Below are 20,734 nucleotides of genomic sequence, written 5' to 3' on the forward strand. Positions count from 1 at the left end.
ACCATTAGCGATCAAAGAACTATTGGTAATTGTCTATAATAAAATCTATGATATTAATAAATAAAAGAAATAAAAGTAAAAAAATATTTATTTAATTTTTAAATAAAATATAATAACTATCTTATATGGCTATTTAAAGTTTTGAATTATTTATTTGGGACTCATTTGCATTTGCTTAAAAAAATTAGGACTAAAGTTGTAATTAATTCTTTATTTTTTCTTCTTTTCTTTTCATTTTATTTAAATTTGAGGAATATTTGTCATATCATAGAGCTTTATTGAGAAGATGGAAGAAAATATTGTACTTCCTAAAGAAAATGTCATATAAAGGGGTTTTCTGTCAAAATGCAAGAATATGAAGTATTCCACAGTACAGGCAAATGACAGTGGTTTGTGCCAATTACCCAAAATATAATGTTTTTGGATTGTTTACCCAGTCAATAATTTTTAAACAAAAATTCTTCTTGAAAATGGTGTACCGTCAAAAGTTGTACTCACGACGAAGACTGTGCCAAACAAGTTCTTAATCTTTTCTTAATTCCATAAATACAAAAATAAGATATGATAACTAATTTCATTTGATGCCATTATGAAAATTGAGTCTTTTGCTGTTAGGTAATGATGTGAAAGAAGGAATAAGAGTTCCACGAGTTCGATAATGTAATGAGTCATGTCAAAATTACAATCATTATTGACAACATTGGTTAATAACATTCTATTTGACAGTATTATATTCATCAATTTTAAAAATTCTTTTTTTTTTTTTTTTACATCAAATGTTTAGATTCTGACAATCCATGGTTGTCAATCATATTTGTACTACTAGTTTTATTGTAATGTAATACTCATGACACTTGAATATTTTGGTTGCAACGATTGTTACAAATCTTGTCATTCTCCGCTAATCTCTACACAAATTAAGCTCATAAGTTTTAAGTGACTTAAAGCGTTAATGACACGATAAGTTGTGCATAATTGCATGTCAATTTTACACTCACTAGAATAATAAAGGATAACAATCTAATTTAACTATTGTAAAAAGTCAGTTTATTAGGATTTAAAGGTAAATGACAATTATACCCCTATAATTCTAGAAGTAATTACTGTTATATTCTTGATTCTACCCTATAAATACAAGGTTTTGATTCTTAATAAAATACACACAAGTCTATTGGCTCTTCTCTATTCTCTTCTTTCTTCTATTTTATAACATGTTATCAAATGATTTTTTTTATAATTTTCATAAGTATAATTATTTATCACGTGTATTGAAATTAATTTAATAACACTGAATATCCATATCAATCTGCTCCATACGAAAAGCGGTTCCACTGTAATCGATTCTTTTACAAATCTACCACCACAACCAACTCTACCACAATTGTGTATAATAGTACCCAACTTTTGTATGTCTGCCAAATCAATAATCGTGCACGCTATTCCATGTTTTATTTAGTCAAAATTGATTATTTTATTGTGATAATGATTACTTTTTGTTTGTTTTTACACGTAATTCCATGGTTTTTGCAATATGTTTACCGGTGCCTTTTAATTCATGAAGCAATTTAATTTACGACCATGACTTTGATTCATGCATATAAAGTTTAGCTCTTGTTTTATATGAGAATTTACATCACACTATTAATTAAGTATTTTTCTACATTTCTTTTCTTTCTTCAATCTGCCACAATTTGTGTGTGTGGTAATGATTTATTGTTTACTAATTATTTATTCACTTCATGTCATAGGCACTAATGATTACCTTAATTAATAATGAAATTTTTTTTTTAATTTCTGTTGTATGCATAGTTAATTTTCGACTCCTGCATTTTTTATTAATATTTACGTTATAGTCACTGTCTATTATATTCAGTGCAAAATGATTTATTTTGCAAGTTTGTTAATTAATTTTTTTAACTTGATCAAATATTTTTAGATGTTCTTCTTTAAACTTAAATTAATAATTCATCATGTTGTTGTTCTAGAAGTAACACAATATTATAATTAATATTTCAAGAGAATATTATTCGAACATCTATCTATTATAAATAGTATGTTGATACTCCTGAAATAGCATAATATTATAATTAATATTCTTTAAAAATATTACTTGCTCTTGAAGAGCATAAATTATATTTTTCAATATTTCAAAAAAATATTGACATATTACTCTTGAAGAAGTAATAATAAAATACATTATGCTCCCGAAGTAACGTGTTTCGAAAAACATATTATTTTAAATCAGTGTTTATCCTTGAAGGAAAACACATAACTTATGTTATATTGACTACTTGATTAATTATTATATAATGTTTAATCATATTCTTCGAAATTAATTGTATTTTCTTTTACTTTATTGTGTAATTAATCAAATGCAAACATCACGAAACTCAAATTTGCTGATTTGATATATTTGGCAAAAATTATCTATCATGGGTATTCGATGCTAATATCCATCTTGTCTCAAAAGGTTTGGGAGAAACAATAGAAGAAGGAAACAAAGAATCCATGTAGGATCGTGCAAAAGCACTCATCTTCCTTCGTCATCATCTTCACGATAGACTGAAAATTAAATCTTACTGAAAAAGATTCGTAGGTTTTTTTGGAAAAAATTAACTGAAAGATTTGATCATCAGAGAACTATGGTCCTCCCCAAAAGCCCGCTATAAGGGGATGCACCTTCGTTTGCAAGATTTCAAAACTGTTAATGAGTACAATTCTGAACTATTTAGAATATGTTCAAAATTGACCTTATGTGGAGAAAAAATCACATATGAAAATATGTTGGAGAAAATTTTTTCCATCTTTCATGTCTCGAATATACACCTGCAACAGTAATTTCGTGAGCGTGGTTTCAAAAGTACTCAGAACTTATATTTTACTTGTTTGTTGCTGAACAGAATAATGAATTGTTGATGAAAAATCATGAGTTACGTCCAACTGATTCTGTACCATTGCCTGAAGCAAATGATACTACATTGCCTAAGCAAATGCAATATCAAGACAAGGACGTGGATGCGAACGTGGACGTGAAGTAAACCATGAACGAAATAATGAACAAAGTTATCAATAACAAGACAATAATTTCAAAAGGCACAAAACAAATGAAAGTGGCACATCTAAAAGGATACAGGAAGAAAGTTGATTTAGATGTGTGAAAGAGCATTGAACATGTATCTGTCGTACGGCAAAACACATTGTGCATTTTTATCAATAATCAATCAAGGGAAAGTGGAGACAAATTTTTCTGACTAGGTGGTCCAATTGATGTAATTCATTTGGATATCTTCGACTTTTTTACTGATCCAATCGAAAAATTGACCATTTGATTGGGCGTGATGTAATAGAAGATATAAATTAGTTTTTTCTATGCTTTTAGTATTTCCCTTTATTTTAGAAATTTAAAATATGTTTTTATTTTTCGTAAAAATTTTGAAATTTATTATGTATCGTTAATTTCACAGTATTAATTATGTTTATCATTTCAAATTTAAATTCAAGTTTTTTAAATATTTCTATTTTGTTATATTGATAAATTTATAATGAATTGTCTAGGCACCTGCTTGATTGATAGTGAAACTACACATCATATTTTTCAAGACAAAAAATATTTTTTGGACTCAACATTAGAAGAAAATAATTTAAATACAATATCAGATGCATCAAATATCGTTAAAGGCTCCGAAAGACCTTGTATTATTTTTACCAAAAGAAATTTATTTAATTTTAAAGATATTCGTTGCAATAGATATCATAATCAGACAACGCAAGAAAATAATGTCGAATATTTTTGCATAACTTCTTTTGCTTTGGTCAGAAGCAGATAAAAGAAAAATTTATTTCACTCTCATATAGCATGTATTATACATTTATAAAAATGGTTGAATCAAATAACGTTACAAACCCTAAGTTCATTGACCCAAAAAGTTTTATTTTTTGGCATGAGCGACTTGGACATCTAAGAGCTATAATAATAACTCATATGGATATCCTTTAAAGAACTAAAAGATTTTTTTACCAAATGATTATCCATGTTTAGCTTGTTCGCAAGGCAAGTTAGTCATTAGACCTCCGACTACAAATGTTAATATTGAATCGCCAACTTTCTTGAAAATAATTTATGGAGATATATTTAGGCAATACACTCATATATGGTTGTAAATGGATTGGATATGCTCAAATTCAATTCGATCCAATCCGATCAGATAATTCGACGGATAATTGAATATTAAATTCATATCCGATTAGCTATGTTATCAGATATCCGATCCGATAACCTGATCTGAAATTGAAAAAATTAGAAAAATAAAATTTTACATTAAAAATCATAGCCTCAACAACATTTTAATTAATTAATTATTTAAAAAAATATTTGAACTATCTTAATGGGCTCATTTATCATATTAGAATGCCCAAATAAATTTTTTCCAAGTGATCCTCATTTTAACTCTCTTTTAAAGGAGACTTATTTAGAAATATTTTAGTGATATTCCAATGTGAGATACTAAATTTTTAAAAGATTCCCCTCTTCCATTAATTTAGTGATATTTCAATGTGAGATACTAATCATACTTATTTATCAATTCTAAGTGTTTATTAATTTACTTTATTATTTTCATTAAAAATCATAGCTTCAACAAAATTTTAATTACAAATAATATCAATTTGAACAGAATAAATTATTTTGAACATATTGAATGTTAGTTTTTTATGTTATAAAACAAATTACTATAGTGAATTTAATTAATAAATTAATTAATATTTTTACCTTATTTTAATTAATAGAAAAATTCAATCTCTTCAAAATTTTCAATTAAAAACATTATACTATTATTTAAAAATTACATGTAAATTATAATACAATTTTCAAAATGGAAAAATTGTGTCATAAATTATGCGATAATATAAAAAATATAAAATATTTTTAAAATAAATCGGATCGGATTGTTACCGAATCGGATTGACCTATATCCATATTTGATTCATTTAGTTAACGGATTATCGAATTTGAATTTCGATCAGGTTATTGAATTGAGACCCTAAATTCATCTCCCATTAATTTCATCGGATATGGATTGGATTCGAATCAAAATTCAATCCATTGACAGCCCTACACCCACCATGTGAACTATTTCATTATTTTATGATATTAATTGATTCTTTTACTATATAGTTACATGTTTGCATACTTTCCACTATGAATGTAATATTTGCTAGACTACTTGTTCAAATTATAAAATTACGAGCACAATTTGTCGATTACTCAATTAAAACTATTCACTTTGACGATGATGGTGAATTTAGATCACGAGCATTCGATGATTATTGTATGTCAATTGGGATTATAATTGAACATTCAGTTGCGCATGTCCATACACAAAATTGTTTGGCGGAGCCGTTTATTAAACGTTTAAAACTTGTTGATAGGCCATTACTTATGAAAACAAAACTCCGCTTCTGTTTTGGGTCATATCATATTACATGCTGCATCATTGGTTCATATTAGATCAACTGCCTATTATCAATATTTACATTTGTAATTAGCATTTGGTTATGAACCTAATATTTCTCACCTACGGATTTTTGATTGTACAGTCCAAGTTCCTATTTCTCCCCCACAACATAATAAAATGGGTCCCCAATGAAAACTTGAAATTCATGTGGATTTTGATTCACCATTAATTATTAGGTATCTTGAGCTTTTAATGGGTGATTTATTTAATGCACGTTTTGTATATTGTTGTTTTGATGAAACGACTTTCCTAACTTTGGAAGGGAAAAACTACATCCTAAAAGAGGGTAAAATTACTTGAAATGAAACAGCTCTATCTAATTTTGATCCCTGCAGCAATTAATGTGAGCAAGAGGTTGAAAAAATAATTCATTTGCAAAGAGTTGCAAATGAATTACCTGATATATTTGTTGACACAAGAAAAGTGACAAAGTCATATATACCAGCAGAAAATATTTCAACAAAAATTGATATCCCTGCAGAACGATCTATCGTGACAAATGAATCTCAAATTGTCAGTGACAAAGTAACAAAGTCATATATACCAGTATAAAATATTTCAACAAAAATTGATGTCCCTGCAGAACGATCTAACGTGACAAATGAATCTCAAATTGTCAGTGGTCGACCAGTTGATTCAAAAGACTCTGTACCTCGAAAAAGAAAGGTATAGAAGAAAAATCAACCAAAAACTTAAGAAGAAGTAATATTAGAAAAGATTGATCAATCAAATATTGAAGATATGGTTCCTGAAAAATCACAAGTGTTCGAAAAATAATGAGATTTCAATAAATTATATTTATCTCATAAATTATGGGAAAGAAATAATGTTATTATAGACAATATTTTCACCTTTAATGTGGCTTTTAATAGTATGCAAGATGAGGATTCTAGACCACAGTCAGTTAAAGACCGTCAAATAAAAAATGATTGGCCAAAATGGAAAGAAGCCATACAGGCGAGATTGAATTATTTGGAAAAACGAAAAAGTGTTTAGACTTGTAGTTCGAACACCTAAAAATATAATCCCTGTTTAATACGAATGATTTTTTTTTTATGAAAGAGAAATAAAAATAATGAAATTACAAGGTACAAAGCTCGACTAGTAGCTCAAGGTTTTTCACAAAAACCAAGAATTGATTATGAGAAAACATATTTTCCATAATGGACACCATCACTTTTAGATTCTTAATTAGTTTGACAGTGTCACAAAAGCTTGTATACGCTTTATGGATGTAGTAACTGTATATTTGTATGGTTCACTTTATAGTGACTTATATATATATATATATATATAAGTGCCTGATGGACTTAAAATATGGGGAACAAATGATACATGCCTGAAAACTATGTTCTCAATTAAATTGCAAAGATCATTATATAAATTAAAACAATTTGGATGTATGTGGTATAACCGCCTTAGTGAATATTTGTTGAAGGTGAGTTATAATAATGACGACGTCTATCCATGTGTTTTCATAAAGAAAACATATATTGGATTTGCAATTGTGGCAGTTTATATTGATAATTTAAATTTAATTGAAACTCCTAAAGAGTTCAACAAAACTACTGACTATTTGAAAAATAAATTTGAGATGAAGAATTTGGGAAAAATCAAATTTTTTCTCAAATTGTAGATTGAACATTTTGCGGATAGATTATTTGTTCACTAATCTACGTATACAAAAAAAGTTTTAAAACGTTTTTATATGATAATACACATCCATTGGCATCACATATGATTGTTCGATCATTTGATGTGAAAAAAGATCCATTTCGTTCCCTTGAAGATGGAGAAAATGTTCTTAGTCTTGAAGTACCATACCTTAGTGCAATTGGAGCATTAATTTATCTTACAAATTGCATTCCACTCGACATAGATTTTTCTGTAAATCTCCTTACAAGATATAACTTTATACCAACTCAAAGACATTGGAATGGTGTTAAATATTTTTTTCATTACCTAAAGGGTACTATTTATTTGGGATTATTTTATTCACAAAAGTCGGGACCTGCTTTAGTAGGATATGCAGATACATGTTATCTATCCGACCCACATAAAGCTAAATCACAAACAGGTTTTATGTTTACACATAGAGGAACGACTATATTATGGAGATCTATGAAGCAATCTTTGACAGCTACATTCTGAAATTATTGCAAATCCATGAAGCAAGCCAAGAATGTGTGGAATTGAGAATCATGACCGATTATATCCAAGTATCATGCGGGTTAACTTCAACAAAGGATAGTACAACAATTTTGTATGAAGAAAATCCAGCTTGTATTGCACAACTCGGAGAAGGCTATATTAAAGGTAATAGGACGAAGCATATTTCTCTAAAATTCTTTCATATGCACGAGCTTCAAAAGATTGACGACATCAATATCCAACAAATTCGCTCAAATGACAATGTGGCCGATTTATTTAGAAAAGCACTGCTAATATTTACATTCAATAAATTAGTTCATGAGATTGAAATGCATCGACTCAAAGATTTTTAGTGATCAATATCAGGGGGAGTAACTATACTATTTTTCATTCACTTAGATTTTATCCCACTTAGTTTTCCTAATAAGGTTTTAATGATGCAGCATTTATTTTTAATGTTCCAAAATAACTGTACTTTTTTCCCTTCATTTTGATTTTTTTCCCATTTAATTTTTATCAAACAAGATTTTAACGAGACAGGTATTTTGTAATGTGTCATTCAAGGGGAGTGTTGTAAAAAGTTAGTTTATTAGGATTTAGAGGTAAATTACAATTATACTCCTGCAGCTCTAGAAATAATTATTATTGTATCCCTGATTCTGCCCTATAAATACAGGGTTTTGATTCTTAAGAAAATACACACAAGTCTATTGACTTTTCTCTGTTTTGTTCTGTTCTCTTCTTTTTTATAACATTAACAAGTTATTTAATCTAATTGGGAACTAGATCTTGATTTAACCTTAGATGACCTAAGAGATGCAAAGGGATTGGATGTCTATGATCCATCCGATACTTTATCTTGGGCAAACTATAAATGATGAATTAGATAACTATTACGACTTTTACTTATTATTCTTTGTTGTGGCAGTTAAAAATTTGGGACTTTGAGTACAATTAATTTTTTGTTTTTATTTTATTCTTTCTTTGTTTATTTAAATATTATGATAAATTCATCATTTTACAAGTCTTTTACGGATGAAAAAGTTGTATTTCGCAAGGTCTGTCTTCTCTTTGTAGAGCAGGATGGCACAATGGGAGGTTTGGGAATTAAAGATTTCTTTTTCGATTCGTCCCTGGCCTCCTAAATTAAATGAATTGAGAAATAACAAAATAAAAAATTAGCATTAAATTTTCCTCATGTGAAAGTAAAAGCTAATTTTTAGATGTTTAGAATTGGCAAGATATACTCGACATATAACATAATATTTCATATATATAACTTTTTTTTTTTTTCCATTTTCAATTCTAATAGTTTTATTTTTTACTTCAAATGTTGTGCTTTGTGACTTGTACAATTGCCATAAGCTCTTCACGGCTTCACCTCATTGTTATACTAAAATTACCACCAACTAGTGTTAGAATTAATGTAGAAATAAAAAATAAAAATAAAAATAAAAATAAAAATAAATTGAAAACATGCAAGTTAAAAGACTTTCAATTTAAGTGCATTTATGTGTAATAAAAGACATTCATGTCAAATCGAATGTGTTCTATTCAAAATCCTTAGTAGATTAAAATAAAATAAAATCACATTTAATTGAACTCCCAAACCGAGAGGAAGCTCTAGACCATGTCTATTTTTTCACCATATGAGTTTGACATAGCCCGTATCAAATTGCGTCTAAGAACAATATTTTAAACATATTTTACTTATGTGGCAAAATTTTTATAGTCATCCATTAAAGCTTTGAAGATGCTCTAACTAATTACTCTTATTTTGTTCTGTCTACAAAAGATCAGAATGAGATTATATTGCCATTTCGGCTAATACCCCTAACAGCAAGGGGGAAAATGGAAGGAAAAGGTAAATGTCTACAAATGTCTATGATTTGAAGGGAAAAAAGAAAAAAGAAAAACGAAAAGCCAATAAAGTGGCACCTTCAAAGCACCAAGAAATCCTTTCCACTTTCTTGCGAGCAACAATAATATTTATGCATAACTGCATGTTTATGTACCTAAAGATTGTATTGGTAGGGAAAATACAAAAAGATACGATAGCTTAAAAGATAGTCCTAATCGGGACAGTTAAACGATTTCCTCAAAAAACTTCAGAACAGAAATAATTGTTACAGTTGCAAAAGGAGGATCATGCCACCAGCCAATTTTCTTCTGATTTGGTGGCTATGATACCAAAGGTAAACATACTATGCTGCCTTTTATCCTTAATATCTTGTAACCTCTGCACTTGCAATAACTTTGCAGCGCGCGGTGTTGAATTTTAACCATCCACTATCACCCCTCCAGTTTAAATCAAAACTTCTGACACTGTTATTTGGGACATTCATTTTCTTCGTCATCGCCCCTTTTCAGCTTATTCGGCAGCCAATACTCACAAGCCAACTTATCTGCATCTTCCATTGATAGAGCAGCTCACTCCGGTCTCAAAGTAAATCTTCCATTCCAGTTAATTTTGCATATTCATTTTCATCAATAGCTCCCTTTTTCAGCTTCTTCAGAAGTCGATACTCCCATGCCAACTCATCTGCATCTTCTGCAGATTGGAAAGCACGCCTCTGCTTCGCCCTTTTTTTTCTCACGACAACAGGCATAGCATTTGAGGCAGCTTTAGACTTCAGAAGTTCTTGTTCTTGCTCTTTTCCAGCTCTCTTGGCTTCTAAGTTCTTCTTTCTTTGTTTCTCACGAGATTTATCCCTAGATAAAAAATTAACTCTGAATAAAGGACATATATGAAAATAAGATATCCAAGATTACAATTGGCTGCCATGGTATCATATGTGGCTAACCACAAAAAAGTTTACTTGTACTTTTACTTGAAGGAAATAAATAAGTTTTAAAACAAATAATATTTTATTGGTCAAAGTAGGAAGCAGGTTTTATTTTGACAGCAACTTATTCATATATGTTTACAAATGAAAATTTACTTCAAAATGTTTACTTATTTTTAAACTTAGCCAAACATGATATGGTCAGTCCAAGCTAGCTTAGTAATAATACATGCAATTCGAAGCAACTTGAGTAATTTCAGAGAATTCGCCAACACAAGCGACTGTGTTTACAATAAAGAATCTGATATTTGTGGAGAATTCATTTTTTGATATGAATGAAAGACGTTTGTCCGCCTTGACGTGGCCACAAATAATGGCAAAATAGATTCAGAACAAAACACATCCCCAGTCACCAAAATATATTAATGGGTTTGGGGATTGTAAACTAAAGCATTAATTTATTCAGCATCATGAAAAGAAGATATAAAAAACTATATTCCTTCGTTTTTTGCAGCTTTTGACAATTAAAAAAAAATGTAAAATATCAAGAAATTTTGACTCTGGCATCTCCTGTCATGCGCAATGAAAACTCAACTATACAATATAATTTGCAAATAGTCCTTACCTGTACTTGATCTCCTCCAGGTTTATATCTTCAATCGGAACAAAACCCTCGGTAGAAAGAGAGTAATGCTTTACCTCAGGTACAGAAGGGAGCTGCAATAAGCCAAACCCCATGCCCAACTTCCCAATTTCAAGTTCCTTCCACCTTTGCATAAAAAAGACAATTAGTTACACAATATAGAAGCACAAAGGGATAGTTTGACAAAGCTTTTGGTAAAAGTTTTAGCAGATTTTGATAAAAATTGATGAAATGTTGAAATGTGTTCTAGAAAAGTTGATAAAAGTTTTAGGTCCCAAAAAATGTGTGATTACAATTAATGGTTGACTTTTTTGACCTCTAACTATTAGTAAATTTTTAAGCTTTACCCAACAAGCACTAAATAGAAGAAAATTTTGATATCTCAAACAACCTAAAAAGATAAGAAAACAGGAGCATGAAATAAAAGAAAATTTTGAATTATCTAAAACAATCTGAAAATATAAGAACAGTGATGCTCTTTGTGAGCACGAATATAAGATACAAAAGTTCTGAGTCCTTTTTCCATAACATCCCAATCTTTTTTTGCAGCTGATAAAGATCATTTCACCCATCATATTAATAAGTAAGAAATAAGTTTCCTTGATAAAAAGTATTATTACCAATTCAGTCAAGATACAAGAGCATCTATGCCCAATAGTTCCCGGTTACGATTTGGAACAAATGAAAGTTGCTAAAATTTTGACAAAATAAACAGTAGATTACAAGTTTCATAAGCACAAGCATATACATTTACATGTGCGAGTGGGTAGAGAGAGAGAGAGAGAGAGAGAGAGAGAGCGGAGGCCTCTTCAATTTGATAAGCATAGCGATCAGAAACAAAATGAGCATATCCATCATCCAATGGACGAACACAATTTGCAGGAGAAATGTTTGGATGATTTGCACATATTTAGCAAAGGATAAGAAAAATGAATAAACAAGCATTAATCGTAGACCAGGATGAAGAAGTTAATCACCTTATAGAACAAGATAATTAAAAAAGAAAAAAAAAAAATGGCTTAGCATTTCGACTGTGATAATGGTCCTTGAGGAAGTGAAAAAGTAGAATGACTTGTGGCATAAGGCCTTTCAAGATCAGAAACTAGGTATTCCACATCGTCATAAGGAATGGAATGAGCTGTTACATGGGTACATGCTTGCCTGTGCATGTTTATGAAAATTTGATTTAAAAAAATAAAAAATTATTTACCTAGATGCAAACATGTGCAAACGGGAAAAACAGAATATACCAGTACATTAACACTGTGTTTGGTGTCTTGATACATCATTTCTGCCCCTTCTACTATTATAGCATGGGAAAAAGTCAACAATGAATGCCTGTAACCCCATCATTCATTCAGTCATATATTAACCATAAGCCTATTTCCCCATCATTTCATTTGGTCGTATAAAAACCATAAACCAATCTATGCCCTTGTTTGATCCCCATTCTTAAAAAAAAAAAAAAAAAAAAATCTTCTACAGTGTTTTGACATTATTTCAATCACACATTCTTCAATAAAATAATATTACACACAAATTCAAAACTTTTCCTTATTTTTTAACCACATATTTTCCATCAATACACTATTCAAAAATTCATTTTTCTCCTGAAAATGGGGCTCAAAGAAGGGCCATTCAACAGAGAAAATTGGAGTGAGATATGTGTGATTTACACTTAAACAAAGATCGGTCTTCACCTGATGAATAATATCAGTAGCTTCGTCGGAGCATTTTCTCTCTTAAACTGGAACTCTTTTTATCCACAGGAACTCCAAATATGCTTCCTCCTAGGTGATAAACAAAAAAAGATCATAATTTTTAATCAATCGGAAAAGACAATCATTTGTATCATCTGTAAGAGTCAAACCTTTGGCATCAGGAAAACAATGGCACTTCCTTGTCGTCCCATCCTAGCAGTTCGACCAACTCTGTGTACAAACACATTTGGGTCCTGAGGGGGTCATGCGGCAAATAAAAACAGCAAAAATTAGATGCTGTTAAAGGTACAGTAACAGATTAGCAGATTAAAGACGATATAAAATAATCAATTATTATTACCCTCAGTTTAAATTGTGTTCTGAACCAATGCTAATAGCAACTTACCTTGCCATATTCAATTCCTTATGTTAGGAAACGATTATGATTTCTTATAATCCTTTCCCATTTCTATTTTATCTTGTTCGATAAAATAGATACCAGAAGTAGGCAGCACTAGACGCTTAGTTCACAAACACTCAAGCAGCAAAGTGATGATTTCAAAGAAAATTGCATGCTCCAGATTGTTAGACTCATGAGATCCATTTAAGTGAGGGACCAAAGTTGTGCTACACAAGTTTTCATAAACAAAAACATATAAGAGACTTAAATAACAGCTTTCCCTAAACTACCTGTACTGTACAGTCAACGCCAGGAATGTCATGTCCACGAGCTGCTACATCCGTGCAAAGAAGAACGCCACTAGAAAGTGATGTGAAAGATGCTAATGCTTTTTCTCTTGCAGCCTGCAATTCAGAAAGTTGAGAAATGCATTTCATAGACAAGCATGAAACATATCATGTACAAACTTTTCGTTGTAATTTTCAAAATTACCTGCTTCATCTTTCCATGAAGAGAGATTAAAGAAAATCCCTTCAAAGCAAAAAGACGTGGAAATACAACATCCCAGTAATCGACAGAGGCACAAGTCATGAAATAGCTGCAAGAGTAAGGAGATTATATTACCACTCAAGACACGCTAGAAGCTTGAAATTGATAAGAAATCTAGGATTGATATGTAGTGAAGGACATAAACATGCTCTATGATCACATTGAATCATTACTTGATTGTAGTGAAGGAGTTCTATCCTTGAAATGCCTACTGCACAATAAAGTACGAGCAGTGAAATCGGGAATTTAGCAAGTCCCCTTTACTTCCTGAACGGTGCAATATTCTTTTGATAGCTTGGGCTCAAAACTTGTGATGCGGACATCCATTTATTATTTATTTTCTATTTGGACTATTAGTTATATTTTATTTGGACTATTGTTTATATTTTCGCTATTGGGCTTGCTTAGTGGGTTTGGCCCAAGCCCTTCTCTTTAGGGTTTGTGTTCTGCTATTTATTTCTGTTTTGTTTCTCATTTGAGACAGTTGATGATGAATTAGAATTGAAATATTTTTGGTGGCTTGCAGCCGTTTTCTCCCTCCCCTCTTCCTCTGGTTTTTTCTCCTCTTCTCCCTTTTCTCTGTTTCTCCTCCCCGTTCCTTCTTCTTTCTTTCTTGTTCATTCTACATCAAATTTGGTATCAGAGCCGAATCTTGGGTACTTTCTTTTACAATCCAAAATCTCTTCTTTTCTCCCAAATTTTGTTGGGACAGCACAAATTAAAAGGATTTTGGTAAAGGCAGCAATTTTATTCTTCAATTTTCAGAGTTAGTTGGAAAAAAAAATCGTGTTACTGTTCGCGGGTACTGTTCACACCCCGGATTCCAAATTTTTGATTTTCATTCTGTAGTATAAAAAAAAAAAAAAAAAAAATCTGCTGTTCAATTTGATTGATTTGCTGCTTCCTTTTGCATTAAAGTTGCCGTTTCAAACCCTAGCTTATATTTTTTTTTTCAATTCCATATATTCTAGCCCAACATATATTCCAGCCCAACATAATTTTCAGTCTAAACTCAGCCCATATTGAACACAGCCCAAACCCACCTAACCCACTAATTCGTAATCCATAGACTCGGTCAAGCCCATATCCCTAACCCAATTACAGCAGCCCATTCATTCATTATTCCAACTCTACTTATACTCCAAGCCCACAAGACCCAATTACCATACAAACCAATTATCCAGCCCACACCCACATTAGCCCATTACACCAATCGCCGGCCCAACTCACAATACTCGGCCCAACCCAACTCCTATCTCACTACCCAAATCAATTTCCCAACCCGAGCCCTAACTCATCCTGTCACTCCCCACGACCAGCAGCTCACCCCGTCAATACCCACGATGTCCAGTCGCCCGTTCCCTCCTACCCGTCACCGTCGCCGACTTGCACCCCAGTCGGACTTCACCACTTAGTCGGCCGACCATCAATCGGCCGGCCATTGCTCATTATCCCAGAAGCCGGCCACTTCTCGCCATTTGTGAACTGCCATTGCTCATTATTTCCATAAGCTAGCGTCTACAGTTTCAGTCTACTACCAAGCAACCCATTCAGTTACACAGAGGTTTCTATTTCAGCATCTGTCCAATTTCAGTGAAGCCAACAATTTAGAATATGCAATGACTGTGAGTTCAGGAGCTGGAGACATTTGACACAAGCAGATCAGAGGCCCAATCGTTAGCAATTCAGGCAACTAGACTACAGGGAGTTGCTCTCTCCTAATTCTCATTGTTTTATACTGCTGTTTTATTTTAAAAGTGCATCACTTAGATTCTTTGTGTTGCTGTTACTATCACAACTTTAGCCTCAAACTTCACTTGACTGGAATCACTCATTGAATTGACTTGCCATTGTTGCCCCATTTATCTCACTGAATTGATGTGCCATTGTTACCTCTTTTATCTACCTGATTGGAAATCTTGACAATACCATTTGATTTTGACAAGCATTGGACCCTTGCTTTATTATTTACAAGTATCAGCACTATTAACTTGCATTTTTGGAAGGGAAGAAAAGAGAGAGAGAGAATTTCAAATTGATGTTTTAATCGTTGGTCCTTGATGCATATTGGTCTCTCTATTGCATTTCATTAGGTAGTATTGCTTTGCGTACAATTGCCTAGTGGTCGTCCTGTCACTTTACTACTTTAAACATGAACCCCTCACAATTTGATGCACTCACCCGACAAATAGCGACTATCCAAACTCAGGTGATTACTACTCTTGAAGAAAGTAAGGCTTTATCTGCTAATTTGAACAACTTTAAGAAAATCCCTCGTTCAACCGACGTTCATAAATCCAAAGTGTCCCATAATAGACATTATCATCATCATCATGGTGATCAAAAATGCTTTAGACACGATCGTAGGTATAGGGATCAGATTCGTGAGCGAGAATGAGATAATTTTGAAATTCTTACTCAATGGAATGCCCTTAAACAAGGAAATCAACTAGTGACTGAGTATATCGCACAATTTGAAGAATTTCGAAGCAAATATCATTTAATTGAGGACGAGACTACGACTTTGAGTAGGTTTAGCCAAGGTCTGAGAGATGATCTTAGGCGTGAGCTTTTTCTTCGAGGTGTCACTACTCTTGATCACGTTTACTCGTTAACTCGAGATTATGAGTTGATTATTAGTACTCCATATGAAAGGCGTGATCATCGTCGTTCACCCATCCCATTAGCATCGCCTCGTCATAAGTCTATCATAAAGCTTTCTCCGTCTAATGTTCCTCCTATTTGGAAAAATAATTATAAAGGTCGTGATAGTCCAAGATCTTCTTCTCCATGTAGAAAGCATATTGACAAACATCCTTCAATTTCATTGGCTCCACCTTCTCCCGTTAAGTTCCTTCTAAGACCTTCCCCGTCTAATCTTCATACAATCTTGGAAAATAAGGGTACAATTTTTGAAACTTCAAGGACTTCTTCTCACTTGTTGTGCGTCAGCTGTAAGGACTTTGGCCACATTTCCTCCAAATGTACTAATCGAACCTTAGTCATGGAAGAACGAAAGAATGTAATAGATATGCCATTAGAAGATCTAGTTTATGAACCTAAACTTGAAGATTTTGATGACTTGGATGATAGTGAGGACACTTCTTTAGGTAGACTCCAGACTCTTCCCGAGACTTTAGATACTATACCCCTTGTTTCTGACAACTCTCAGTCACATGTTATATGTTATACCCTTGCACAACTCAAAGAGTTTGATGATTTCACTGGCCACCCTTGGAGAATCCAATCGCCTGTGGTTAGCATTAAATCAACATTCCCCACTACTGACCAACTTCAAACTGATGGTCAAAATGAAGTCGTTAACCAAAGTCCTGACAATTTATTCAAGTCTCTAGTCCAAAAAAATCTTAGAAATTGGGACTTGATTCCCCCAACTGTTCAAATTGCGTATAACAATTCTGTAAATCGATCTCTAGGTTTGAATCCATTTGAAGCTGTTCATAGTTATAAGTCTAGGCGGCCGTTAGACCTTATTTCCATGTTCCCACATGCTAGTGTGTCGATATCAATTGAAGCATTTGTGCATCATCTTCATGACTTGCATATTAAGATCCATAAACAACTTCACGCAAGTAATGCATTATATAAACTTCAAACTGATTTGCATAAACAATATTTTCAATTTCATCTTGGGAATTATGTTATATTGCAAGCCGGTAGTGCTGGTCCTTTTAAAGTTTTAAAGCATATTGGTCCATACGCACATGTCATTAATTTTTCATCACATTTTGGCCACCACTCTACTTTACATATTGAAGACTTAGTTACTTACAAAGGCCTTTTTAATTTCCTTGATGATCCTTTTCTACTTCCTTATGTGGATCCCCAACCTAAATATATTACCATTTTCACTCCAATAACACATGTCACAGCACACAAAGATGTAATTGATGCTATTTTAGATAAACAAGTTGTGTTGACCAATGAGGAAGATTTTGGAGATGAGTGGCATGAATTTTTACTATTGGGAGTTCAGTATCGGTATGTGATTACAAAGAAAGATCGTCCTTCTTGGTTGGATCATATCCTTGAGGATAAGCTACAACTATCCTTGCTATCATTTGTGGAGTTTCGGTATTTGGTCATCGAGAAAGATCGTCCCTCGTGGCATGACTTGGAGCCTTTCGCATCTGATTCAGTGCAACATTCTGCTTTATCTACTCGACGGGGTCGAGTTTTTCTCCCACCCCAGGAGAATTGATGCGGACATCCATTTATTATTTATTTTCTATTTGGACTATTATTTATGTTTTCGCTATTGGGCTTGCTTAGTGGGTTTGGCCCAAACCCTTCTCTTTAGGGTTTGTTAGGAGTGTTAAAAAGGCTCGGTGGCTCGGCTCGTGGCTCGTAGGGATCGAGCCTAGGCTCGGGCCGAGCCTCAAAATAAGAGGCCGGCTCGTGTCGCGGGCCAAAAATGGCCCGTGACAAAAATGCTCGCCCCGAGCAAATTAAAGAAAAAAAAAATTTTGAAAAATTTTTTTTTTTACTTGCTGCCTGCCTTAGGCAGCAGGTCACAGGCAGCTATAGCTGCCTTTTTTTTCGTATTAATACATTGATTATACTGTTATCTTTTTGAAATTCAAATTTGAAATTCAAATTTGAAAAATAATGCGGGTTTTTTATCTATAAATACGAGATAATTTTTGAAGTTTTAAATCACTTTGCTATCGATTTTAATTCGCATTATTTCTATATCATAGATTCAGATTCAAGTTTCAATTTCTTCTTTCTTACTTCTCATATAACAATTAATATATTCAATTTCTTTCACTTTACAGTCTAATATTCAGTATTTTTTATTATATTAGTTATTATGGATTTTACAAGTGATGAAGTTAATCAGTTTGGCCGTAGTTCGAGTACTCCATCTAACTACGATGCATGTGAAAATGTTCCAATTAATTTGGAAGATATTGAAGAGGAAGAAGTTCAAGTACTCGAGACAAAAAGGTCAAAAAAAGAATCATCGGACTGTTGGCAACATATGACACGAAAAAAATTGGTGTTCAAAATGGAGTAGATATTTGAAAAACATGTTGCAATTATTGTGGCAAAGAACTTAGTTGGAAGCTTGGCTCGAGCACAACGCATTTGAATAGACACGTATTGAGGAGTTGCAAAGCAAAACCAGTCGATCTCGACTCGAAACAAACCGAACTAGTGTTTGGCGGTTCTAATTCTACTCTTTCCACTTTTATATATTCACAGGAAAGATTTCGTGAAGGAATGGCTGCATACGTGGCTGTAGCAGAGATGCCGCTTACGATGATAGACTCAATACACTTTACCCGACTCGTGCAGAAATATCTCCAACCGAGGTATTCTTCTTATTCTAGAAATACTCTTCGTTCGGATAGCATAAAATTATGTAACAGAAGAAAACAAATTACTATTGAAGGTCTAAAAAGTTTTAATAATGTTATATCGTTTACTTCTGATTTATAGACTGGTTGTAATAGAAAAGGTTATATTGCTGCTACGGCTCATTATATTGATCACCTGTGGCTTCTACATAAAAGAATTATTGCATTCAGATGTGTAGAATTTCCCCATAATGCCACTAATATATACATGGTTTTAAAAGATATCATACAGGAATATGGTATACAAGATATGGTTCGAAGTTTTACTTTTGATAATGCTGCAGTGAACAAAGTTGTTATTGAAAGATTTATTGCTGATCTTAATCCCGTATTTGGAAATTTATTTTTTCATCAACGTTGCGTATGTCATATTATTAATTTGATTGTAAAAGTTGGATTAGAACATATAAGTTCACCTTTAGATAAAATTAGACAAGCAATAAATTTTATTACTGTATCACCAGCAAGAAAACAAGCATTTAATAGTTTGTGTGCAGAGTATGGATTACAGGAGAAATCATTTGCCACTGATGTAACACACAGGTGGAACTCTACATATCTTATGTTACATTCATGTGAAAATTACGATAAAGTGATTTCACTATATTATAATGGTAGGCATACACTCGGACCCGAACATAATTTGGAAGATTGGGAATGGACTATTGCATTTTACGTGAAAAAATTCTTACAACCTTTTTTCGATGCTACAAAGGAATGTAGCAGTGTTTATTACCCTACATTTTCTCTTGTTTTACAACATTTTTTCTACATTTCACAAGCATTTCATAAATATAGGAATTTGCCACTTTTTGTTGATGTAGTCCGCTCTATGGAGTTAAAATTTTGTAAATATTGGGAAGAGTTGCCTTCTTTATTTCTTTCAGCTTCAGTAATGGACCCTCGACTTAATTTAACTGGCACAAAAACTACTGTAAAGGGGATATCAGATTTTTTGAATATAGAATTATCACACGTGCATATAGAATCTTTTTTATGTGAAATGTATAATTATTATGCTGAAAAGGAAGGTCAGCATAGTTCTACTTCCCAAAGTTCTTTTTCAAGAAATATTACAACAAATCCCGAAACTTTATGGAATTATTTAGATAGCAATACAAGTGCTCCTTCATTTAGTTCTAGTTCTAGCTCATCAACATCTAGAGCAATCAATATTGGTGGTACAAATCTTGAAATTACTTCTGAGTTAGCTAGGTATATATGCGTGGATGTTCGTAGTGTGTTGCAACCGCACGAATTACAAGAATTTAGTCTTTTAAATTGGTGGAGATGTAACGAAAGGCAATATCCAATTGTATCAAAAATTGCACGTGATCTACTAACACCTCCGGTGTCTACGGTAGCATCGGAGGCTGCATTCAGTTTAGGTGGTCGAATTTTATCAGATGAACGATCAAGACTAAAAGAAGATATATTGGAGGCTTTGATATGTTTGAAGGATTGGGAATGTGCAGAATTACGTGTTCAAGAACATGTTGATAGTATAATGGCCGAAGAGTTGCAGCATATCCAAACATAGGATGTTGTAAGTTTTTAAATTAATTATTTTTCTTTAAGAAATGTATTTTTTAAATTTATTTGATTCAA

The 20,734-nt window shown here is 32.3% G+C and overlaps 1 protein-coding gene and 1 pseudogene across 1 annotated transcript; both read right to left on the reverse strand.

Annotated features, from left to right (window-relative positions):
* Window positions 1–10,105: 10,105 nt before the first annotated feature.
* Window positions 10,106–15,629, reverse strand: LOC111407070 (DEAD-box ATP-dependent RNA helicase 18-like). Its single transcript, XM_023036401.1, has 9 exons — window positions 15,591–15,629; window positions 15,151–15,260; window positions 13,686–13,791; window positions 13,484–13,597; window positions 12,964–13,047; window positions 12,358–12,431; window positions 12,126–12,254; window positions 11,076–11,219; window positions 10,106–10,394 (listed from the first exon to the last, which is right to left on the reverse strand). The coding sequence occupies exons 1-9, from the start codon at window positions 15,627–15,629 to the stop codon at window positions 10,106–10,108; spliced, it is 1,089 nt and encodes a 362-aa protein (XP_022892169.1).
* LOC111405053 overlaps window positions 11,093–20,734 on the reverse strand; it is a 13,553-nt pseudogene continuing 3,911 nt past the window's right edge.

This window comes from Olea europaea, chromosome 12, assembly GCF_002742605.1.
Source record: "Olea europaea var. sylvestris chromosome 12, O_europaea_v1, whole genome shotgun sequence".
NCBI lineage: Eukaryota > Viridiplantae > Streptophyta > Magnoliopsida > Lamiales > Oleaceae > Olea > Olea europaea.

Excerpts from the sequence above, each read along its gene's own strand:
- LOC111407070 (XM_023036401.1), bottom strand. The coding sequence starts at position 15,629 with ATGGCACATCAATTCAGTGAGATAAATGGGGCAACAATG. Across the intron at positions 13,048-13,483 it reads GCGTTGACTGTACAGTACAG|GACCCAAATGTGTTTGTACA; the intron begins GTAGTTTAGGGA and ends TGACCCCCTCAG. Across the intron at positions 12,255-12,357 it reads GTATCAAGACACCAAACACA|GCAAGCATGTACCCATGTAA; the intron begins GTGTTAATGTAC and ends AAACATGCACAG.